The sequence below is a fragment of the Alnus glutinosa genome, chromosome 1 (assembly GCF_958979055.1).
Source record: "Alnus glutinosa chromosome 1, dhAlnGlut1.1, whole genome shotgun sequence".
NCBI lineage: Eukaryota > Viridiplantae > Streptophyta > Magnoliopsida > Fagales > Betulaceae > Alnus > Alnus glutinosa.
Window position 1 is genome coordinate 42,720,605 of NC_084886.1, and position 25,955 is coordinate 42,746,559.

The window sequence follows — 25,955 nt, forward strand, 5'->3', positions numbered from 1 at the left end:
AAATAATTTTTCACTTTTTAATTTTAAACATTTATGCTTCAACTTTTTTGAATTTTGTCTATTTTTCATATAATTTTGTTAACTCTGTTTGGTTGAGTCACCAACTAAGTTTAAAAATAATTTCGTTTTAATATTTTATTATTTTTTTAATAATTTTATTTAAAAACAATAATAATTAAAAAAATTGAAGAAAAAATAAAAAAAAAAAAGGGGTAGCCACCCCCCTTGGCCACCATGGGGTGGTCGACCACCCCCATTTTGGCCAAGTGGGTGGCTCAGCAACCCCTTGGCCGGTCTGGAGTGGCCAAACCACCTCATGACAGGAAACAAAAAATTATAATTGATGGATTTTGGCCCTTGGAGGTGGACGAACCACCCCCATGGGCCATGGGGGCGGTTCGACCACCCCAGACCGGCCAAAGAGCCACCCCCTTCTTCTTCTTCTTTTCTTTTCCTTCAATTTTTTTATTATTTTTTTTAAAAAAATATTGAAACGACTTCGTTTTTAGACTTAGTTGGTAACTCAGCTAAACAGAGTTAACAAAATTGAATGGAAAATGAACGGAATGACCCAATTCAAAAATACAAAAAAGTTAAGGAATAAATGTTTAAAATTAAAAAGTGAAGTACTATTTTCAAATCGCGCGTCAACTCAAGAATTTATTATACATTCATCCATATTTTTTATCTGCTCAGTGCTCATAGGTTTTGATCTATTGTGGCTGGGTGGGTGGTGTACTAACCTTGAAACGACTTGAGGTGATTGGATGCAGTTGGTGACTATAACCCCTTATGGTCGGACGACTAACATAAAAATTGTCTATTGATTGCCTTTGGAGTGGGCGTTGTTATGAGTCGAGTACTAACCGGAGGGGGTCGGTACTCAGCACAGCCCTACCTATTATATCGGCCTTAAAAAATGGGCTATTTTCAAGCAATTTGTCCTCTGACAATGTACCGTGCATGTCTTGTAGGATTCGTTGCACTTCTACAATGCCAAAAAATCGAACATATGACAAATTTAACAAGCAAAATCAGGGCCAGTGTGTAAAGATTTTTCGGTTGTAACGAATGTTTATCTGGTATTATATGATTCAATAATTTTTTTTTTTTTCAATATCTCTTAAATTATTGTTTGTATAATAAAACTTAAGCTTATGGAATAGCATCACATTAAATTATCACTCGTTTTAATTAGCAAAGGACACAAGATTCAACCGGGAAAAAGGAAAACCCGAAACAAATACCTCCCGTTTCTTATTCGGTACTAAAGCGGGACTCGGACAACTCCAGTCCCAACCGGAGCCTAACTTCCGAAGAAGCCAAACAGACCCTAAAGTATTTCCCTCCCTCTTAAACCCTGATACCATCTCGCAGTTCCACTTAAAGGCACCGGCGCCAAGGAGACCAAAGCGAAAACAACTAACATTGTACGGTTCTCAACCTCTTCCTCCTCCAACAATTAGGGTTTCCATCCATTTGCATGTATGTATACGAAACATGCGTGGGGTGTCTTTTTGGTCATGTTATTTGTTGTTGAACGAGATGTTTTTGTTTTGTTTTTTCTCAGAAGTCAGAACGATTACAATGCGGACAGCAAGGCGGTGACTATTCGAACGAGAAAGTTCGTGACCAACAGGCTCCTGTCCAGGAAACAACTCGTGAGTTATAGCATACCATACTGATCTGTTTGGTTGCTGAGAAATAGTAGGGAATAAAATCCGGAACAAACAAAATTCATTATTTGGTTATCCGGGTCTCTCCGCAAATCATTTGGTATGGTTAAGGCGAAATCTTCGTTTTTCGGAAAAAACTTTTTCTTATTCGTGTTCAAACTTTTCGCCAACTAAATAGGTTATTACAGCTACAATTGTACTCTGTGTTTGACGCAGGTCATTGACGTTTTGCATCCTGGGAGGCCCAATGCGTCTAAGTTAGTTCGTAGATGGATAGAACTAGATTATAATGATTTTGTTGTCAACCTCAATTAATTAACAGCGAGAATGACGTGAGAAAGTTTGAGCAGATTTAGAATTGTGCATATTTGAAAGAATCTAGGTGTGGTGCTGAGATGGTATAGTTATGTAATGTTAATATGGAGGTTATTCTTATAATCTGATTTGGAATCAGGCTTAAATGATTGAAATCAGGACACTTAATAGGGGGTTTATGAATTTAGTTGGGATACTTGGGTTTATTATGAGTAATCCCTAATTTATGTGCCTTTGATTTATTCGTAGCATATGCTCATGCTTGTTATGTTTTGGTTAATTAAGTTAGAGTAATCTCTTGCTTGACGAGATTTTGATGAGATTGATCTTGCATTTGGTTAAGCTTAAGTTTAGTTAGTTGAGATACTCGTAAAAATTCTTGCAATTTGCTTGTGAGTAAGGTAAATAGTTGATTAATGGATCTGTGAAAATAATTTTTGTTTTGTGGAAGCGTCTCTTTTGCTTTGGAACCTCGTCCGTGTAATCGGCCCTTTCATAAATTGTACTATTTATTATTTTTCATTTGATTATATGTGAAAACTCACAAACATAGAAAGCGTTTTTTTCTTATGCCTGTAGTATTTGGTCTATGTGGCCTTGATGATTTATAGTCTATAATATATGATGGTTGTTTAATGTTTTTATGAAAAGCCCAAAGGCTAATTCAATCGGCTGTGGACCATGCTTCATAAAGTGAAGATAACTAGTCCCCTTGGGGCCAAAAAATTACTTATTAAAAAAAAAAAAAGAAAAAAAAGAAAAGAAGAAGAAGCTTGAAATATGAAAGCTTTGGATGCACATAGAGCTGTAAGTAGTATTAATTGAAGACTTCCCATTGGCTGCCTTGTAAGAAAGGTGTGGAGGATGTGCTCGTGGATTCAAGACCTATTGGCTGCCTTTGTAACTTCCAATAAAAAAAAAAAAAAATTTGGTTGATGCTCTATGAATTAAATATTGATGTAAGACTACCAATCAAAAAAAATTAGACATTGATGCAAGACTAGTCTCTTAATGAAGGGATATTGCTTTCAGATATTTTCTGCTTGTGTATTTTTTTTTTTTCCTTTTTAGGCATGGCACTAGATAGGGCCAAGCTGCATAAATGAATCATACAATCGTTTCCAATTGGTTGAGTTGAGTTGAACTTTTTTGTTCTAGAATACTTGTTTAGAAAATGATGATTTGATGAAGAACTTGTTGTTAGAAACTCCTTTTATCTATCTTTCAAGGTGTTGGTATGATGTGGCTAGGACTGGTGAATGGTAAAATTGACAGTAGGGTGAATATAAGTATAAGCAACTTTTTCTTCAATCTAGTATTTTTGTACTCTGATACCGATTTGGAAAATGCTACTGATTCTCTTGGCATTTAGATATAGTCTCCGCGAGTTACCCCCATTTGTCATGGCATTGGGAGATTAAGCATAGGAGTGCTTATGCCGGTTTAAGAGTTTCCTCCTGCTCTTTTTCCAGGTTGGGTTTGAAAGGGGAGGGGGTGTTCGGGAGGTAGTAATAGGTTGGACTAATCAACAAGGAATTATCACATGCCATGTGTTTGTCCCTAAAGAAATAAATAAAAGAATGGGCTCATTTATGGCCTTTACCTTTATGTAAGAGTAATGCTAGACATACAAATCTTTTACAACTTTCTGACACGTGTCAGTATTTGATTGGAGCCACGTCTGCCATTACAAAAAAATGTAACACCCTGTCAACAAGTTGTAACAGAGCTAAGGAGCTTTGCTTATGAATAATGAGCTATATGCAGAGCACATTATCCATATGCAATTGAAGGGTCCTTTTGTACAGTGACTAAGTTTCATGCTGGTTGCCAAATGTTGTAACCCCCCTCCTTTGGGCTAGCGATAGACTACATAAAATTTTGGGCACCAAGTACTGCACAAGAGAAGTTGAGATGGATGAATGGGAATGTTAGGAAAGATAAGAACTTAGAATGCTGGGTTGTATAGAAGCCACATATTTGATATTCCTAAGATAAATGTAGCTGAAGTGAGAATGTTGAGATGGATAGGTGGGGATATTTGAAAAGATAAGATAAGGAATGAGGCCGTTTGTTTAAAGGTAAGGGCGGCTCCTATTGAGAGAGCAAATGAGAAAAGATCACTTAAGACGGTTTGATTATGTGCAATGGATACTGATCCATGCACTAGCAGGAAGGATTTATTTGAATTCAGTTGAGGGAGTGAGAAGAAAAAGAGGGAGATTTACCGTAACATGGATAGAAATAGGGAAGAAGGATATGTTAATTAGAAAAGCGAAAAGAGTACTTTTTTAGATAGGATATAATCACGGAAAAAGATGTATGATGCCAATCCATATTAGTTGATAAGGATCTATAGCCAACCTAATCTAATTGAGAATAAGACTTAATTGAGTTGAGTTGTTCATTTGCAATTGTAAAACCAAGGCTGCCATATCACACCACTGTGGCGGCAGCACTATTTCTATTTTTTTTTTTTTTCATTTTTCTTTTATTTTATAAAAATATTTTTAATTTTTACAAAACACTCTTCCAAAATTTTACCAAATCAAATTTTCTCAAATGTGACCCCAACCAAATCAATTATCAACTTTTACCTTTTTCAAAACCCAAAACACTTCTCAAAATTTATAATATTTTTTCAAATGTTTCATTAAAACAAACTTTTATAATTTTTTTTTTTCAGATTTTTCATAAAAATCATTAGTTACTTATTTTTCTGCTTACTAATTTGCGAATAAGAAAAATGTCAATGTGTTTAGTTTCATTAACTCACCACTTTTTATCCCTTTTTTTTTTTTCTAAGTTTAACAATCTTTATCGATTTTTCTATTGTTACATATTTGAACTACTTTTTTATTAATAATTAAATATTTTAATCATATTTCTTATATTGAGTTTAAAAATAGAAGAATAAGCTTAAATAAATTTTTAGAGTATAATTTATTGGATTAAGAGTAATTGTATATGTCCATAAAAGATACTTAATTCAATTTTGGTATGAATATTTTTTGTTTATTTGAGTAAAATATTATTCTATAATATTTTTTGGTATAAATATCTGCTCTGTCTCTCTACAACTTTTTCCTCCTGAAAATATGACCGGGACATAAAAACTTCTGTGAAAAGGTATGTTACATACTTTTTTCTTTGCTTTCTGCTCCCTCCATTGATGGTTCTCGTAAGTTTCTTGTGAAGATTTGACCAAGAATCGATCTGTTTTTTATGGTTCTCATAAGTATTATTGGACCTGATTGTTTTGGCTTTGTATATTTGATCTGTTTGCTTTTGGAGAAAATGCAAGGAGAGGTTCACTATGATGGGGGTACTTTTTTTTTATTTTTTTTCGCTTCTAGAAAGAATGAAATGCATTGGGGACCATCCTTTTGTTGCGGCATGCTCCTCATAGTAGTCTTAGCCTTGGAAACATACCGAGGAATAGAAAGGGGGGGGGGGGGGGGGGGGGGCGTGATCGGTTGGTTCAAATATCTGTTTTTGAAACACGGAAAAAAATCATTGGCTTATCGAATTTCATGATGTTTACCGACAGACTAATTAAGATCTAAACTAAAAAAAATTCTATTTTGAGGAGGTGGGGTAAGAACTTGGAGAAGGCACAAGACTCTCCAGTTTATGGCTCTGCTTCTATATGGTTCTAGTTGTTGCTTCATTTGGAACTTTACCCTTCAAAGGTCCTAAGGTCATTCAACTAGGTTTCTAAGTCACTCGAGCTCCACTTGTTTGGTTTATTTTAGTTAAGCTCGTGCCTTGTTCGAACAGCCTTCCAGAGCCTACCTATAATTTTATCGAGTTGAATTCAAACAAGCAAAACTTGGCTCGATTAAAGCCCTAGGTTTGTGGCATGCTCTGTTTTGCTTTCTCATCATATTGTAATGGGCATGCTGCTTTGTTGGATTTTGCCTTATTTTTAAAAGATATAGGGTGTGTGTTTTGTTTTGTATCATAGAGCAAACTGGTGTGCAATGCATTGTTGTTGATGAGCATCTTCAAGTGAGATTATTGTGAACAGCTTTGAATATCAAACTATAGAATTTTAACTAATGTAAAAATTGATGAATTAGAGCGATGAGATAGTGTTTGCCTTGCATTTGAGTGTTAATTTGTTACAAAGAATTTCTTCTATTTGTTTGTCCTTGGAAAGCAGAAAATTGAGAACCCTACTGTTTTGATTCATTCACCTTTAGAAACTCTCATTAGATATAGGTAATGGAGGATAAGCAATCCTACATATTCACTTTGCATTTGAGGACCAAGTTCTTATCTATAAAAACTTCCAAATCAAATGGACGATTCTTGAGGTGATTGGCAAGCCAATGCTGGAGCAGTAGATTCTATTGTAATGTAAAACAAATGATAACATGTAACGAGTTGTGTACAGACAGTAATAGTTGGTAGCAAGGACCTTAGTGGAATTAAATAATTTATTCTTTAAGACTCTTTCTTTGGGCTGCTGCCTCAGATTGTAGTTTTTTGAATTTTCATGCTTTTTTAGATCTCTTCTGCGCTACTTGTTAAGCTTCTCTCTTGTATATTTTCTATGTACTTGGGTTGCTCCTTTGCTCTTTTTATTGAATTTGTGATTACTTATTAAAAAATAATAATTAGTTGGTAGCAAGGATGATTTTATATTTTGGATTTAAATGAAAATGTGTAGTAGCTATTGGATTATGTTGTGGACTTTTAGCTTTTAAATGGCTCTATGACAATCCTTGTTAGGTTTTTAGTGTTGGTAATTTCTATGTCAAAACATGTTTTGTTGTAAGCATTAGGTTTGTGTCGGGAACGAAATGCGGTTCATGAGAAGTCAAAAACTGAAGATGGAGTAAGCTCTGTAGATGCTGGATCGACCGAGCATGTGCAGCAAGTTCCATACTAAAACCCAAGAGGCTCAGTAGATGCTCGATCAACCGAGGTGCTGATATTGCATAAAATTTGTGAAACCCTAAGTGCTTGATCGATCGATCTTATGCCTCGGTCAACCAAGACCAGCCACTGAGTTTTTTAAATTAGATCGACTTTGACCTAAAACCTGGTTTTTTTCCTCTCTATATAAGCATCTCATGTCACAACTTTTCTAGACCTAGAGGTGCAGTTTCTCAGTTTTTTTGGAGAGTTTTACTCTTGTTCTTGAGCCTAAATAGATCAAAACCTTCTCCTAGTTTTTTCTTTGCCATTCAAACAACAGAAAAGCCTACAACCATCAAAATTCTGGTTTGAACGGACGAGGTTCGTCTGTGAATGTGATGCATATAGAAAAACACCAAAGGTTCTAAAGCCACTGCAATGGGATGTGAGTGTGTTGCCAGTGTTACAAGATTGGATCTTCGAAGTTATAAAGGTTTTGTAAGTAGAACAATCTATAGCGTCAATCTTTTATGGTGGATGCTTTTGGGGTTGGTTGGCCCTCAAAGTGGTTTTAATTTTGAAAAGTTCTTCAAAAGATTTATACTTCGTTACCAAAATCTCTATATTGATTTCTTTTATACTTGTTTTGATTTTGTTAATTATAATTGTGGTGATTGGATTGATAATTGTATTGTTTTGTAAACTAGTTAATAACAATTTGGGGTCCATATCCGAATTTTCAATCTCTTTAGTTCTTTAGCAATTGAAACTGCTCATCACTTCTTATCCCAACCCATTCAAATTTCTTGCAGAAGGACTTCCAAAAAGCAATCTCGTTTCTGCTTCGTCTACCAACTGATCCAAGGCTTCCAATGAAGAAGAAGAAAAGTAAGCCCTCACTCTTCCTCTCTAATCTCTCCACAAAATCATGTTCATAGAAAGACAACAGCTATTTTGATACATTAGTTCTCAAAACACTGTTGTTTCATTTGACGCACCCGGTTTTGCACAGGTCATAGAGAGGCAGTGGATGGAATCCTTGTGAAGGCGGAGGACCAGAATGAGCCCACCATTGGAGAGAAGCTCGCAAGTCTGGATCCGATACAGAATGATAAGTCTAAGAGCGATGATTCCAAGATTGATGATGCCAAGAGCAGTGAGAAACAACTGGAGTCTTCTTCTCAGCTTGTGCAGCCTCCGACTGCGGACTCGGTTCAGGTGTTGCTCAGGCAGGCGTTACGCGCCGATGATCGTACGCTTTTGTTGGATTGCTTGTACAACCGAGACGAGAAGGTCGGTTTTAGCTTTTAGCTTTCTAGGGTTGTGTTCATGGTCAAGTAAGCAAGAGTTCAGATTTAAATTGTCTTGTGTTTTGTGCATGTGGTTCTGCTTTGCAGGTTATTGCGAAGTCCGTTGCATTGTTGAATCTGGCGGATGTTCTCAGGCTTTTGCAGTCTCTGGTATCGATTATTCAGTTGAGGTAAAACATTTTCTGCAGTCTAATTAGGGAGTGTATTTGTGTCTAGTTAATATGAATGTGATAAATTTGTTAAGCCAATTTAGGTGGTGTCTACCAATTATATCAGTTGTTTTATAAGAATATGCAAGTAAATTAGACCTTCTGAGGTCCTACCTGCATCACTATTCTAATTTATTAAAACCACATATATTTGATGACCTTAAGAACCTGAAGACAACATAGATATTCACTTGAAGGGAATCCCGTGGCTCTTGATTTATGTTGGTTTCCCCCTTTTCTGTCTTGCTGGTGTTCTAGAATTGCAGTCCATCCTTGTGTTAAACTTCTATATGATATTGAGCTCAATTGAATTTGTTGTATTTTCATCCCAGAGGTGCGATTTTGGCATGTGCGCTGCCATGGCTAAAAAGTGTACTTCTTCAACATGCAAGTGGAATAATTTCCCAGGAATCGTCTTTACTTGCCCTGAATTCTTTATTTCAGGTTAGAAATGGTTACTTCATTGTGGAAATATTTTAGGTAAGCCTACCACAAAAGACGCATAAAATGTTGATTCCATGTTGGGATGGTTTCTGTTTACTTTCTGTGGTAGAAGTTGTTTGGGTTGATGGATACGGAATTGTCTTTAACTTATTTTTCTTAAATATATATGACTTCATCATATTGAGGATTTCATCAAGTGACAAGATCTACATATTTCCATTAGTAGTGGGCTAATTAGCACCAATAATTCAGCACGAGAGCTTGTCATTATGCATCTAAGACGATTTTTAATACTTCGCGTTGAATATTTCAAAAATGTGTCTGCAATTTGAAATTCACATTTTCTTGACTGTGGAAATGACTAGCTTTTTCTTGATATCTAATATTTATATATCCCATGGGGTAGCTCAACCGGCTAGGAATCACGCATTATGAATGAGAGATTATTAGTTTGAATTTTCCTTTCTCCTTCCCTTGGGAACAAAAAATTACTTATAAAAAAAAAAAAAATTGAATACTCATTTCCAAGAAAGAAGAGAAATATGATGACTGCTAATAACATAAGAAGCTTCGTGAAAAATGTTTTGACTTATATACTAGTTAAGTAGTTTTGCATGATTAAATTGTCGATGCGATATGAATTATATAATTTTTAACATTTTTTTATATATATATATTTTATCTATCAATGGACCTGTATTCTATCGTATTTTGTCCTCATCCTATAGCCATATGCATGCTTCTCAGATTGTTGGTTTTGCTGTTGCTTTTGTTTGTAAGGTGAAAAACTAAACAATGGATGGTATCACAGTATATTATAAGAAACCCTAACACGCCCGTTTGAATTCCTCCCATCTATGCTATCATTACAATGATTATTATGATTTAAGTTTAATATCTTATGTAGCCCTTGTACTATATCGTGCAGCTAATCGAGTCTAGAGTTTCAACTTTTGAATCAACTATCCAAGTATCCAGTTGCTTGGACATCCTTTACACAGGGGTGAGCCTCTGGCTGGTAAATTTGCGGTCTGGAGTTATGGAAGAGTCGAGTTTTATTTATGCGAAACTTTTGTGCAGGTTGTGGATGACGAGGCAGACAAAAATACTTCAACCGTGCCAGTAATCTACGAGGACAAGGATGGAAGTGATGAAGAGATATCTGGAGATGCCATGGAAACTGATGGCGAAGATGGCAAAGATGAGCAAGCGTCAGATGATGAATTTGATGGTGTTAGTGACACTGAAGGAAGTGACGACATCATCGATTGATGCAATTTGAGTTGTACTCGAGAATTTTGGGCAAAATATGTACTTGGATTGTAATAGTCTTGGATATGGAAGTCATATATTTTATTGAAAAATACTATTTATTATATTCATCATACGACTGTTATACAACTGAAATGATGTGGCAGTAAAAATTAGTTAGCTAAAAGCCTATATATATACATAGTAATTACTGCATAGTGCTGGTGTTTAGTTTGCGAGAGTTGGATTTAGCTTCTAGGTGTCCAAAGTTTTGGTAGATTGTACTCTGGTTTAAGAAAGTTGAGTTCGAATGATCTCCGATGTCAAAGGGAATGAGCAAATCGTAGTATGTTTTTGTTTGCATATACTCCATTTTTGCAGTTCCGTAACAGCAGTTTCAACAAAGGATTTCTGAGAAGTTGTGAAGGTAGGGATGAAAGATCAAAATTAGGGCTTCGTTTGTGGTATAAAATGGTTTCTCTTAGAAAATGTTTTAAGCAAAAATCATTTTTCAGGAAAATAATTTCAGTTAGAATACATTTTGGCGTTTGATCAAAAGTTGATTTTACTGCCACATCATCAAAAGTTGATTTTAGTGGCCACATCAGGAAAATAATTTCAGTTAAATACATTTTGGCGTTTGATCAAGAGTTGATTTTACTGCCACATCATTAACAGTTATACGTGAATCTACTAAATAGAATTACTCTTTTATTTGTCCAAAATGTCATCGCATAAGAAAAGCAAAGGAAAAACTACGGTAACCAAATCCCAATGACAGGATGACAGTAAGTTCTAAACTCATATGGGAAAATACCCTTTTGCAAATGGAGTTAGAACCCATCAAAGATAGAACGACACCTAAAAGCAATTAGCCTAGAGGAGAAACTAGGAACGTTAATTGCAATTGGGTCTGTAATAATGGAATATAAGAATTCTTTATAAATCCTTCATATTTTGACATATAATCCAAAACCCAAGGCTCAATTCATAAAATGCAAAAGTTAGTGACGTTAGTCCAGCCCATAAACTATCCCCTGACCCTTACATAACCTGCTAATCGGACTTAAACCAATAGGAATGAATTACCAAGTAGTTCGTTTACAAGGTCAACGGTCAAGTACATGCTATCACAATTAACAGTAATATTTTTCACAAATTAAACTGTTCACGACAATAAAAATGACAAAAAAATAATAATAAATAATAAATCTATAGCTTTTCAAGTAACTTGTTTAGCTCTCAAAGTATAAAATTATGTTCATCTAAAAAGATTGCTTAGAAGTTAGAACAAAGGAAGAAAGAATGACTACACCTATATCTGGCTTTAAAAATGAAGGTTAAAAAAACTAACTAGTGCACTTATACTGATTAATTTGAATAAAAGAAAATGGGAGACATTAGAACTTGCAGTTTTTCAAATCATGTTTTGCGGCAAAAAAAATGCTGAAAATGCTTTCAGTCGAAACACGCAGGAACAATATTCCACAATGGAAGAACATATCTTTTACATTGCCAATAAAGATGCCAAAATTCAACTTGGAAACTACAGTAGAAATGCAACCTCTTCAAATTCTTTGTAGGGCTCTTTAAACAGTCTCTGAGTGCAAGTTCATTTTAAGTTTCAATTTCAGATCTCCCCCAGATAAATCTGTTTATCACTACTGCAAGACCCAATAATAGGTTCAGTGGGATGGAAGACACACTCATTGACTGATCCATTGTGGCCAGGGAGCTTATACAAGATGCCCCGAGAAGTTGTGTCCCATATGTAAACCATCCGATCCGAACTCCCTGCTGTGACTTTGCTTCCATCAGGCGACCAGCCACATTTCAAAAGGTTCTTTTCGAAGTTGTGCTGGTGTCCTCCCATTACTTTCACGCATCGATTCTGTGGTGCATATGGACGCATATCCCATATGCAAAGTTTGCAGTCCATACCGTTCGTAAGAAGATAGGAGCCATCAGGGCTCAACTGCATACCTGTTATCATATCTTGATGGCCTTGAAGCGTCATTATTACTTCACCTTTGCGCACATCCCACACCTTTATGTCATTGTCAATGCCCCCTGTAAAGATCTTGTCAGACGCATCTGAGAAACTGACAGCTGTGATTTGATATTTGTCTGGAAATGTCTGAATGGCACCCCTCTGCCGCATATCCCACAGTTTGGCAGTTCCATCATCAGATCCACTGACAATAAGTGGCGGTCCCCTCCGACAAGGACAGCACGAATTCACAAACGACGAGTGTTCTGCCATTTTCTTTATCTGTTTCCCCGTTTCAACATCCCATGCCCTTAGAGTTTTATCGGGGCTGGCTGATATTATCTGGGATCCATCAGTACTCCAATGAAGATCGAGAACTGCATTCTTGTGTCCTTTTAGAACCATGAAGTTCTTGCAATCCCCATACACATTCCACAGAAAAATTTCTTTGTCGTGAGACCCAGATGCGATGGCCGTTCCAGCTGGATTGAACTTCAGTGTGTATATAGCACTCTGGTGACCCGCCAGCAACATGATTGGTGATTCCAAACCTGATGTACGCTGTTTTCCGTTTGGCCCAGGTGCTCGAGGGCCGCTATATGGGACAGTAGACCATTCCATTGGTCTTGGACCAACTGTAGACAAAGCATTTTCACTCCGTGCTGGAACAACTTCCATCTCAGTCTTCTACTTTCTTTAACAAGTGCTACACAGCAAATCCTGAGATAAAAACTAAAGAAATTAAAAATCCATGTCAAACAAAGTAGGATGAAATAGCTGAACTGATTATCATGACTACAACCACTATCTAAGCTTGTAAACTGAATTTCTGACCAGCTCACCAGTTTAGAGGGGAAAAAAATCGAAAACTAAAGAAGATATTATGCACTATGTCCATCCACATAAACTGAAAATCACCATTCAGTTCAATACAGACATAAATTATCATGGATAGAAATGATGATCTATTTAGCAACAAAAGAAACCAAAACGCATTCAGATTAGATCCCACACTTCAATCAAAGTTAAAAGTACAAAAAATTGCATGTTCAACTTTGATTGGTGAGTGCAATTAAATATAAATGAAATGTGGCCCCAAAGTTCATGGATCTATGTAGAGGTAGGCTATCTAATCTTGTGCCATATAGTATATACTTAGCAAGAGCTTATGGAAAGTTCGTATTAATGAAACTGAGAGCTTAATTTGACAATAGAACTCTTATACTTCTCCGCGTAGGCTAGGTACATGTCCAACATTTTGCCGAATTGTTATAAATTCAGGAAAAGATGGATACATTCAATAAGGAAGCAACAGAGAATATAGAAATAGTATGGCAACAAAGAATAGATGTGTCCACCCAAGTTAATTGATGAGAATCCATAATGTAGTTAGAATTAAGATTTAGTTGAGTTCAGGTGGATCATCTAAACTTGGGAAGAGATCATAAGCTCGTAATGATGAAGCAAACCAATGCACCAACTAAGACAAAAGAGGTGGGGGGAAAAACCAATCATGAGCATACAAATGTTATGTTCAATTTTATCAATCCTAACAATTAGTGCATCATGCTGAGATTTTCTCAAGATCATCATCCAACAAAGGATCAAACAAGAACAAACAATCATGAGGTACAAGTAGAATGCTGCTAAAGGTCAAGAAATGTGCATTTGCAAATTATTGAACCAAAAAAACATCAAACCGAATTTTGTTAAAAGGGGAAAGATAAGATTGCTTAGTTCATAGGTTCAAATCTTCTATTTAGTCATTTGGTAAGATTTGAACTCAAGATATAAGAATCACATCCTCCCCCTTTTTGGTTGGAGAGGGGGATTTGTTTTGTAAGATTTGAACTTAAGACCTAACCCAATCTTATCCTACCCATCCACTGGGGGTGAGGGAAGGAAAAAGTGGACAATACACACCCATGAGCACATAAAAGTTCTCTTCCTTTTCTATAAATCCTAAGACAACGATCAGAAAAATAAAACCTACCATCATGAAGTATTAAGTAGACTGCGATAAAGACATGAGACGAAATCTGGTTAGATCATTGATCCAAATCTTGCTAATTCTTTTTACTTAGTAAGATTTGATCCAATGAACTACTCTTAACAATATTTTACTTCTTTACCACCTTTTTTAAGGAAGAAAAAAAAAAGAGGAAAAAGAAAAAAATACATACACACATGCACACAGAGAAAGTAATTAATCACGTGTTCAACCCGGCTTAAAGAATGAGACAGAAACTATCACAGCTTTTGGACAAAGGAGAGGGTATAATCCACTAACGGTTTGGTTTAGATACACTCGGTACATTCAAGTTGACCAACAGCAGCATCCCTTAGCTTCATACTTTCTTTCTCACACTAATAATTCTAAAACATCTTGTAATAAAATCCTAGAACCCAGTACTAGGCACAAACATTTAATAAATACACAAATCAATTGAATATCCCAAACAGTTTGCATCAATTCAGTTTTGCCTACCCCAAAAGAAGCTAAACTAAGGATATTCAATACCCTTTCACATATACAATTTTTTTCTGTGTGTATAATGTAGTTCCTACAACTTTGGCTACACTGCCATTTAGCTTGTTAGAAGACCTCAGCTTTCTATGGGTGCTCATTTGGCAACCCCAGTTCCAATTGTTGTCTAGATTGTTGAGACCATGGTAGCGTTTTATTTCATTCACAAAGTAGAACATGAAAAATACTGCATATGACAAAATACTCGGTAAAATTGTTCCTCTTTCGTCCTACACTAGAAATAACAAAAGGAACTCATCAGAATTCATTTTCCTATTTCTTTGTTTTTCTGTGTTCAAGATAACCCACAATTTACCAAACCAAAAATGAATAATAGAAGCCAAAAATTTCATTGTTTCCGTATGCTAAACCCTTCCTCGTATACAAAGGAAATTAGGGTTTCACAAAAGAAATTGAAATGCAACTACAAAAAATAATTCAAATTCCCAAAAAGGAACAAGGAGACAGCCCCAAACCGAATTTACAGAAAAGAACAAAAATATAAAGCTAAACAAAGTTCAGTTTTTTGAGAGGAAAAAATCACTGCTCAGCTATGGTCAAGATTTCAAAATGACAACAATATTCCATGAAACTAGGGTTTCACAGACAGAGAGAGAGAGAGAGAGAGAGAGAGAGAGAGAGAGAGTACCTGGCAGTTGTACGTGTGGTGAACCCTAGAGGGTTATACTCTTTTTTTCTTCGATAGTGAAGGAGATCAAAGAGATCAGAGAGGGATTTCACACGTTTAATATGGATAAATGAACCATTCTGTTCGTCTCTTTTGAGGCCAGGGCTTAGTGCTCGAAGGACCGAGAGCGGCTGCGTTTTAGGTTTTAGTGGGTGACGCAGGGGGGAAATGAAAAAAAAAAAAAAAAAAAAAAAGGAAAGAAGGAAGAAAAGAGGGAGGAAAATACCCAAAATGCCCATTGTTTTATTATTTATTCTCTTTTTTCTTTTTTCTTTTTTTTTTATCCTCGAATTAAAATAATAAATAATTGCACCATTAGTCCCTGAGGTATGCTATAATTACAAATCACTCTCTATGGTATAAAAAGTTCATTTGAGGTCCTTGTGATAAACAATAATTACAAATCGATCCCTGGAGTCAAATTTCGTTAAATTTTTTAACAGATTCCGTTAAATGTCATGTCAGCTCCACATCAAACCAATAAGATGGCAACACGAGTCCATCTTAGTAAAAACTATAAATTTATTAAAAAAATAAATAAATAAACTTATTTTAAAAAAAAAAATCAAAAAAAAAATGAAGGAAGGGGTGGCCTGGCCACCCATCGACCACCTTTGGGGGTGGCCCTTCCCCTTTTTGTTTTTTATTTTTCTTTTTTTTTTTAAAAAGTTTATTTATTTATTTTTTAATAAATTTATATTTGTTATTAAGATGGACACGTGTTACCATCTTATTAATTTGATGTGGTGCTGACATGGCATTTAACAGAATCTGTTCAAAAATTTAACAAAATTTGACTCCAGTGATCAATTTGTAATTATAGTTTACCACAAGGACTTCCCATTAACTTTTTAAATCATATGGAGTGATTTGTAATTATAGCATACCCCAGGGATCAGTGGTGCAATTATCCCTTAAAATAAGGGGGCAAGATATTCATTTAACCAATCCTAACCTGCCACGTGGCATTGAATAAGTTTACATTTTATTTTAATCCTCCCACTATTCTAATTTTCTCATTTGTTAATTGTTATTTAACTCACTATTTTTAATTCAATTAAAAATGACCGTTATAATTAATTGTTTACTACACTAAGACTCATTATTATTAATGACAGAAATTTCCTACAAACCGATTTGTATAAAATTTCATAAAACCCACATATAAGATTAACATGTGTCTATTGGCATGTGAGAAACACATGTTATTAAAAAACATGTGTTTCTCACATATTTAAATGACACATGTCAATCTTATATGTGGATTGTATGAAATTTTCTACAAACCAGATTGTTATAAATTTTTGTCCCACTATTAATATTTATTTCCTAATTCAGTCACTTTACCTTAAACCTCTTTTCTTTTGATAATATAAATATTATCACTTATAATCTATTATTAGTCTTATCTTATTTAATAATATAATTTGTTAATGTTAAACTCTTTATTTATTTTCTTAGTCGTTGCATATGCAATTTATAACAATTGAATATATAGTGTCGATTGTCATATACGAATGGCGGACACATGGTTGTAGATGAGCTTGACCCTATGGTAAATAATATTTACTTTTATATTTGGTCTTTGATCCAATGGTTTTATAGTTGACTAAGAGCATCCCTAGTGAACTTTTCAAATTTTTTCAAAATTTTAGTTAAACAATCTACTTTTGTTATTTTATCTATCACTTTTAAAAAGCTTATTACGTCAATCTTTCTAAATATTTTTCTATTTTAACTATATATATATATATATATATTTTATTGATTTTGAGAGCAACTACTTTAACAACCACTCCTTTTTCTCACTCCCAATCCACTCCATCATGTAGTCCTTCACTCTCCCACACTTAAACCCATTTCCTATCAGTATGGCAGAATTCCCTTTGATGTTGAGTGCAGCGACGTTGTGGGCTCTAGCAGCCATTTCTGGTGTGGAAAAAGTATTGTTGTGCCTGATGCGGAACCCTAGTCACGCCATCGGCCATGATTATTGCAAGAAACTCACCCCATTGAAATACACAGGCACTTAACCCCCCGAAAGACAGCAAATCGCAATTGCCAAAATACCCATCCACCCAAATACCAAGAAACAAACCCACCCCCAACCGGAAATCCAAATCCAAACCATCACTGCGCTGAAATCAGCCCTCATCGTCGACCTTTCAGCTGCGGCCACGGAAACAACATGTCATGTTCCACTGCCCAATGACAATTCGTGGAGCTGCCAACCTTCGCACCACCTCCCTGTGGCATCGACCCACGGCAAAGGACTCCAACAATACTACAAAAGCCCACATTGTCGATCTCTGCCTCACCACCAACCATCGAGCCGGCCCTGTCATGCGCATCTGCCACCCTCTTCGGTGAAAGCGCCAACCGGTTCCGCACCATAAACAACAGCACCAAGCTCCAGAGGAAAAGTGAAGAAAGGGGAGAGGCGGGAAACAAACGAAAAATGATAAAATATTGAATAGCTCATGAAATTTGTGAGTTCAATTTTGGGTGAAATTATGATAAGAGCCAAAATAAATAAAGTATAGAGAGTTTGTTGAAGTGGGCCTTTTTGAGTTTTTTACCAAAATTTGGCGAAAATGTTGAAATAGAGAGCTCACTAGGGATGCTCTAAAGCACCATGTACAAATGAGGTTACACAACTACGGCTTCGTTAGTGGTGTGGATCATCCGGGGTTTAAATCCAGTTAGGCCACTAATGAAGACGATATGTGTCACGCCCCCGTTTTGGGAAATAAGGGAAACATGAGTTTGAGTACTAAAATCATAAAAATGGAAGCGTGCAATTACAACAAATAAATTTAAAACTCATATTTTAATTAAACCTTTCTATTAATAATTCTTTCCAAGGTCATGAACTCCAAAAAGAACAAAAACATACTATACAAAACTAGGGTTTTGGCCGGTTCATCACGAACTATCGCTCTCAGCAAGATCTACGCCCTTACAAGGAAAAGACTTCGTCTTACTGTTGTCATCTGGAAAGGGGTGGAGGAAAAAGGGGTGAGTTCGACAACTCAGTAAGGAAAATACAACACCAGGGGAAATAAAACATGCTATAAACTTTTATGCTATAATCTTTATCCATTGTCATAATGACAGATTTATTCTACTCATCGTTAAGAATTAATTTCACATATAGTGAATTGCATAATGTATATTGTTTTACAACCTGAACCAATAGTATGTTGATTTTATTTTATTTTAGATGATTAAAGTGTTTTTGAATATATTAAGATTACAATGATGTTTAGAAGTATGAATATGATATATGATTTTAGATTGAGTATAAGTTAGAGATTCAAGTTATGAAAAATTGTCTAAGAAGTGATATGCTAGGCTGTTTATGTTTTATAAGAAAACACATATTAAAGCATGATTCATAAAATGAAATGTGTTGTTTTAAGATAGGTGGCATAGCATATGAACAATTAAATACAATTTGAAGAATATGAAGAATGGTATAAGAATGACAGCTTATGCAAATTAACAATATGAACAATTAAACAGATTTTCTAATGATTCAGTAAATTCTTTTTATCAGTTTTCTCTTTAAACCTTTCTCTGTGGTTTATCCCTTTATAGACTCTACACCGCCAGTTCCCGTGAGCGGCGCACGTTGGCTTTGTCCAAAGGACCTATAGACTCAGCCTGTCGTCACAGAGAAGAGTCGCCGGGTTGGGGATCTTCCCTAGGTGAAGGCCAACCTCGGATGGTAGCACACACCGACTTACGGTATACTTGCCATGCTACCCTATGGGTACCAAATCTAACTGTAATAGTGCCTCAGGGTTAAACAATTACTGCACATGAACGTATTCTGTAATACTGTAGGCTCTGCTTTATCTATAAACTTTATTTCAAAACTGTAAGAGCCGCTTTCATAACTGTAGTCATGTGCAGAATTAAACTTTAGAATCTCTTTTCTTTCAAAACTGAATTCATTAATAGAATCATATACTTTGGAATTCTCTGTAATCATATTCTTGAAATGCTCTTTATCATATCTCTGAGTATGCATAATTCATAATTTTTGAAATGCTCATATTCATGACTGTAAACATGCTTAATCCATACTTTGAAATGCTCTTGATCATAACTTTAATTATGCATAAATCATAACTTTAAAATGCTCTTAATCATATCTATAATTATGCATAAATCATATCTTTAAAAATGCTCTTACTCATAACTGTAATTTATGCACAAAATTCTTGAATAATAACATATGAGCAATAAAAGCTTCGCATTAAAAATCACATGATCAACGCTTTGTAAAATTCCCCAACACTTTTTCAAAAGATTTATAATAAAATCTTGTTGGGGGTTTTTCGGTGTTGTATCCCCTTACCTGGACTTGCCATTAGCGTCAGGGTCGAGTTTTTACCTAGATAAAACACAAGGACGAATTTAGAGGAGCGTTCTGATATTTCAAGTTTCTAAGACTTAAAATAAATTATCCTATATAAATATACTTACAAAAATAATCATCCTCTTTTTCTTTTTTTTTTTTTTTTTTTTTTTTTTTTTCTTTCCTTATACAATCTTTCTCCATTATTAGTTTAACACTTAAATCCATCTTCTCTAAAAAAAAATACTAATATTTCCAATAAAACCAAATTATTATTAAGGAACATTAATCCTAACACCAAATCTCTCAAAAATCGAAACTTAACTCAAACATCCAGTTTTCTTCACTACACAGTCTATTTCAAACCCAAATAAACACCCACTCAGTTGATCAAGGAGCCCGTACACCTAACACCAAATTTATCAAATCTATCATAAAACAGGGAATACATTTCAGTAAATCCCACATCCAGAAACATCACAATACTAAAACACTAACTGGATTACTTAAATACACGAAATACACTATATCATAACATAAACATATTATACCCCCCCTGAAACCACAATCAATCCAAAATTCACCAAGTGATCACAGCAACCTTCAACACTCAACTCACGGCTCAACCAAAACAGGGAGGAGAAACACCACACAGAGGTTCCACCCAAATCCACAACTACACAATCCCACTGACCGAAACACCACATCACAGTACACACAGCCGTCCAAAATCTCCATCAACAGAGAACATGGCCGACACACACACACACACAAAGCCGGAACATGGGATTTTAACCCAAATCATCAACTCCAAATTTTACCCATCAAAGACTAAAAAAAATCAACAAGATTAAACCAAGAAATTAATCTAGTTTTTACAAAACTGCTTACTTTGGGGATTTCTCAAAAATCAGCCGGAAAACCAGTACTGGAAGTCGCCGGATTTCCGGCCAGAACCGCCGGAAATCGCCCCTGGAATCGTCACCGGCGATGACCCATGGAGGGTCGGGTCTGGGTCTCGCCGGAGGGTCGAGTTTCTACCCCGGTTCTTCTAGCTCCATCGGGTCCTCTCCTCTCTCCGTCGGTTTCTCGAGTAACGACCACCAGAAATCGAACCTCCGGTGGTCTGACCCTCCCCTGGTTCTCCATCTCCGTCCATCTCCCGACTGGTCTCTCTCTCTGTTTCACTCTCTCCAGGTCTCTCTCTCTCTCTTCCTCAGTCCGCTTCTCTCTCTCTCTCTCTCTCGGGTCTCTTGGTCTTAGAAGAGAAGAAAAAAAAAAGTAAAAGATAGAAGATAGAAAGGAGAAAGGGGACTGGGTCTCATTCTCTCAATCTCACTCTCTCCCTCGATCTCTCATCTCAGTCTCACTCTCTCCCTCTCGCTGTCTCTGTTTTCGGCAAGAAATAGAAGAATAGAAGAAGAAGAAGAAGAAGAAGGAAGCAACTTGCCGTGCAAGTTCTTCTTTCTTTTTTTTTCTTTTTTTATTTATTTAACTAAGGTTAAATTTTATCCTAGTTAGATTAACCTAAGTTAATCTTTTAAAAAAAATCTAGTTAACCCATAGTTAACTATTATCTAGTTAAATTAACTAGAGTTACTTTAAAAAAAATAATTATTAATAAAAAGTATTTTTTTTATTTGTTTTATAAATATGTGGTCTAATAAAATTTGGGGTATTACAATATGCTGCAATATTGAGACACTAGTATTGTACTACGGGTCTCTCGACTAGGGGTATACAACCAGTTGCGGTTATTTTATCATAATCGCAAATAGGGTACCTGGTTATTCCCATTTCAATTACCGCAACTGCAGCAACCGGTGATGTGTCACAAATATTGTATATTTAGACCCCTTAATTTACATTAGTTAAACCTTTAACTTTGTTATTTTGTAATGCTTTTGTTAGTTTTGGTACTTTAGCATTTTTTAGGTAATAGAGAGAAAAGAGTCACAATTGTTGCACAATTCTTTCCAAGGGCAGCACGTGGACAGAAGCATCCACTCACTCCCATTTCAGCAAATCCAAGGCACAAACCTCTCCTTAACTTGCTCATGCAGGAACACATGGAGGGGAGTCCAAAAACTGCTTGAGGGCCGAACCAAAAGTGGGATTATGCCCTTCCCAAAGCTGCTGGACAGTAGCACCATTTCCACTCCAAGCAGCTCATGCACGTGGGCAGCAGCACCCTTCCTTCTACACACCAAGAACCAAGCTGCTGGACAGCATGGGCAGCACTTCCCCCAAGCTTGGACAGCACCTGCTGGACAGCATGGATAACAGCTCTACACTCCTCTCCAGCAGCAAATCACGTCCAACAGCACTCTCCTAGCACCGAATCCCAACCTGCTAGACAGCATGGACAGCAACTTGGACAGTACCTGCAGCTGCTGGACAGCACTTGGACAGCAACAACACTCTGCAGCACCTGACAGCAGCTCTCCCCAAGGCCTGGACAGCAACAACACTCTGCAGCACTTGACAGCATGGACAGCAGCTCTCCCCAAGGCCTGAACAGCAACAACACTCTGCAGCACCTGCAAGGGACAGCAGCTGCTGGACAGCAACCTGCACGACCTGCAACACCTTCTGCACTTGGACAGCACGCCTGACAGCACCTGTAAGGGACAACAGCTGCTGGACAGTAACCTGCAGCACCTTCTGCACCTAGACAGCACGCCCAGCAACTCCTCCAGACAGCACCTTGGACACCACACTCCAGCTTGGACAGCATGGGCATCACGTGAAGGCAACACACTCCACCAAGACAGCAACCTGCATCATGCTATTTCTTTATAAAAGGTAGCACCATGCCATAGAAGAACAGATAGGAGAAAAAACGAAAAGAATAGAAAAGGCATAAAGAAAAGAAAGAGAAGTGTGAGAGCAGAGGCTACGCCTCTGCTTCTCTCCTTCTTGGGCTAGATTTTCTGCACCATATGTCTTTTGTAAATGTTTGATTTTTATGTTTTTAATTTAATGTCTTAGGTTTTATTTATTTTATTATGTGTAGTTAAACCTTCTACTAAGGTTGAAGATGAAACCTCACCATTGAAGAGCGAAAATGTTTTCATGAGAGTTTATACTATCTGATTTTATTGGGGTTAATATTTTCAATGTTTTACTTCTTATCAGTTTTTGAGATGATTTTTGGATATCTCTTGTGATTTTCGGATACAAGTGATGATTTGAAATAGTCTTATTTAATTGATTGCTTGGTTTATATATATAAATGTTGGATATTCATTATGTTTTGCTATACGGATACATTTGATGATTTGGTTTAAACCGGATATCTTTTGTGATTTGTACAAAGAATGGATTCATTGAATGATTTAAACAATTTTTTGAAGCATAGTAGAACATACATAAGATTTTTATAGTGACAACTTCGGATAAGTATTGATGAACATGATAATATTTTGCTATGATTTAGAGGGCGTGGATTCCAAAACCCTAGACCCCTTTATTTTCATTATTTCTGTTTATGTTTTCTTTTGTCAAAAACCCCTATATTTGGAATTAGGTTAAAATATGATTAGTTTGAATAAGGATTAATTTTCACAACACAATTCCTCGTGGGATCGACCTCGCACTTGCATAACGCTATATTGTAAACGATTCGTGCACTTGCGAGTTTTAAAATTTTCACAAGTTTTTGGCGCCGTTCCTGAGGAGTTGTTTTGTTTGTGGAAATTGATTTTTGTTTGAATTGATTTTATTTTTCTACTAGTTTAGGTAGATTTTCGTTTTATTTTTCCTCCAATTTTTGTTCCTTTTTATTTTTATTTGTTTTTGATTTATTGTCTAACTAATAAAAAAAAAAAAAAAAAAAAAGAAAAGAAAAGAAGTTTCTGTCATTGTTTTGCAGCTTTGGTGAGATTATACACGGAATTGTGCTAGAGCACACCAATGCAAAGGGCACCACTTGCAGCGGATCATTAGCTGAAACTTTGCCAAAAAATTTATTTTTGGTCCATTTTGTGAGTTTTTAATTTTGGGTGTATTTGTTTGTGCTTCTGTGTTAATATTTTTTTAACTTGTAAAAAATAAATAAATGAATAAATAAAATTGGTTCATATCTTAGGTGGGATATTTGCTTGCTATAGGATGTAAGTGAAACATGAATTTTTACTTTATAGTGATTTTTCTGCACAACATGCTTCACCTAGTGGTAGGACACCTGCTCCAACCAACTACCCTTACAGTTTTAACCCACATGAATCATGTTCATATTGCTCCGATCCTTATCATAGTGCTAGTAGTTGTCCATCCTGGGAAAAATTCTGCAATCCTTCCTATGAGCAAATGAACGCCAATTTCTCCAGCCCGAGGTTCGAATCAAATTCTAATTTTTACAACCCGGACTGGAGCCACCATCTTGATTTCTCGTGGCAAGCTCAAGCCATGGGAAATAGTGCTCCCCAATACCTTGATCCACACCATCCCGAGTATCCGCAGTTCAATAACCAATCTTCTCATCCTTCATCCTACAATTATCCAGCTTCTTCCTCACAGTCCACTTTGGAAGACACTCTCAAGGTCTTCATAGAGCTCACATGCCGGGCTATTAGTGATATGAAGAATACTACTATGAAAAACACTCAAGCGATTGCTAGGATAGAATGACAGATGGAATATCTGGTTGCTGAAGTCACCAGATTAGAGGAAGAAGAGCTTCAAAATCAACTGATGGCTCAATGGTACTACATGATTGATGAGGATGATGCTAGCCATTCTGATCATGAGCATGTCCCTGCCATCACCATATTGAAAAGTGAAGAAACTATGGATAGCTCTGAGGAGGAAGAAAGAGAGGAGCACCTTGAGCAAGCAGTGCCCCCGTTTAATCCAAAGTCGTCCAACGACAAGGAAATGAGTACTGAAGCTCATTCCTTCATCACAATCCTTCTTGAGACATTTCATGATCCCCAAGCTTCAATTCTTCAATGTCTCAAGGAGCCATCTTGTGCTAAAACGTTCAAGGATCGATGTACACAACCGCGCAAATCTAGGAACCATCGTCCTAAGAAGATCCTTCGAAGCAAGCAAGTGAGCTACATAAGATGGCGAAACATTCCACCCGAGGGATATTAAATTTTAAAGAAGAAAGGGTGGAAGGGATTGGTTGGACATCCACATGATCGGGGAAGGCGCTGTAAATTTTATTTTCCCTTTTTACTTTTTGTACATTTAATTTATTGTTATTTTATTTTTCTGACAGCAATTAACCTTTTGATGTTTGTTTCTATGATAAATATTGTTGTTAGTTTTTGTTTACAGGTGTTTTGGTGTTTAAGTTTGGGGGACGCCTTGACCTTTCACACCTTGATGTTTCTGTATCTTTGGTAATGTATGTTCTACACTACACATTGATGACAATGTGTAATTCAAGTTTGGGAGTATGGAAAAACACTCTGTCTTTTTGTTTCTTGTTTATTTACTGGCTTTTTGTTCTTAAAAAAAAAAAAAAAAAAAAAAAAAAATTGTTGTAAGTTTGAGCTAAAGATATTTATATATATATTTATACAAAAAAAGGAAAAAAATATATATTTATAATAAGACCATTTTGAGTTTTTACTGAGTAACCAGGCCTCTTGCCTCATTAAGCATTGATTGTTCGCGTCAAAAGGTGAGAATTTCAATTTGGTTAATTGTATGACTAGTTTGGCTTCGTAGCCTTTTTGACTTGAGTAATTAAGCCATTAGGAATGTTTCTACATCTAGTGCCCTAAGACCATCTGGTTTGGGAGCCATTAGCCCAACACTCGTTACATGGGTCAATTAGAAAGCTTAAGGGAGCCGAGCATTGCACAGCCAACATAAAAAATAAAAAAAAAATAAAAAACATATCTTGCCTTGGTTGTTTCATTTGATAGGGATTCCAATGATTTTTGAGGTACTTATCTTGAGATTAAAATGAAACCTCATGATTACATGTTAATTTCACTCTACACTTTTGAGAAAACGTGATGTCTTAATTATCCATTTATGAGTAATTTGATGTTGGATCTCCTGTTGATGTTGATGAAAGAGTTTGTCTTTTTAAGCATAACAATGATGTATGAACCATGGTTCGTGTGAAAATTCTTTCTTATTGACAACACAGTGTTTCAATGTTTGTGGGTATCATTTCTGGCAAACCCTCACGAGACTTCACTCGTCCACTAAGGAGTCCTATGTGTTTAAAATGCTTGTTGCATACGCTAAATGCAATTGTGTCTCCCATGAAAAAGGACTTATGTTTCATGCTTTGATTTTGTTTTTCATTTTGTTTTGCCAAGGGACTAGCAAAATGTAAGTTTGTGGG

At 36.1% G+C, this 25,955-nt stretch overlaps 2 protein-coding genes across 3 annotated transcripts; one reads left to right on the forward strand and one right to left on the reverse strand.

The window, feature by feature from the left end:
• Positions 1 to 1,255: 1,255 nt before the first annotated feature.
• On the forward strand, positions 1,256 to 10,205 carry LOC133858955 (uncharacterized). The gene is made up of 8 exons (XM_062294401.1): positions 1,256 to 1,430; positions 1,571 to 1,661; positions 7,670 to 7,745; positions 7,870 to 8,150; positions 8,255 to 8,337; positions 8,709 to 8,820; positions 9,749 to 9,823; positions 9,901 to 10,205. Exons 3-8 carry the CDS (start codon positions 7,730 to 7,732, stop codon positions 10,090 to 10,092), a joined length of 759 nt encoding a protein of 252 aa, XP_062150385.1. The 5' UTR covers positions 1,256 to 1,430; positions 1,571 to 1,661; positions 7,670 to 7,729; the 3' UTR covers positions 10,093 to 10,205.
• Positions 10,206 to 11,452: 1,247 nt separating this feature from the next.
• On the reverse strand, positions 11,453 to 15,431 carry LOC133882480 (uncharacterized). Of its 2 annotated transcripts, none has more exons than XM_062321677.1 (2): positions 15,238 to 15,431; positions 11,453 to 12,793 (listed from the first exon to the last, which is right to left on the reverse strand). In XM_062321677.1, the coding sequence occupies exon 2, from the start codon at positions 12,737 to 12,739 to the stop codon at positions 11,702 to 11,704; it is 1,038 nt and encodes a 345-aa protein (XP_062177661.1). In that variant the 5' UTR covers positions 12,740 to 12,793; positions 15,238 to 15,431; the 3' UTR covers positions 11,453 to 11,701. The 2 variants fall into 2 exon arrangements, with proteins under 2 accessions (XP_062177661.1, XP_062177655.1); XM_062321671.1 differs by having other exon boundaries at positions 11,453 to 12,781; positions 15,238 to 15,429.
• Positions 15,432 to 25,955: the final 10,524 nt, after the last annotated feature.

Bases quoted from the DNA above. Each gene is read 5' to 3' on its own strand.
- LOC133882480 (XM_062321677.1), bottom strand. From the start codon at position 12,739: ATGGAAGTTGTTCCAGCACGGAGTGAAAATGCTTTGTCTACAGTTGGT.
- LOC133858955 (XM_062294401.1), top strand. The intron at 8,151-8,254 runs GTCGGTTTTAGC...TCTGCTTTGCAG, and splicing joins TGTACAACCGAGACGAGAAG to GTTATTGCGAAGTCCGTTGC. The intron at 9,824-9,900 runs GTGAGCCTCTGG...ACTTTTGTGCAG, and splicing joins TGGACATCCTTTACACAGGG to GTTGTGGATGACGAGGCAGA.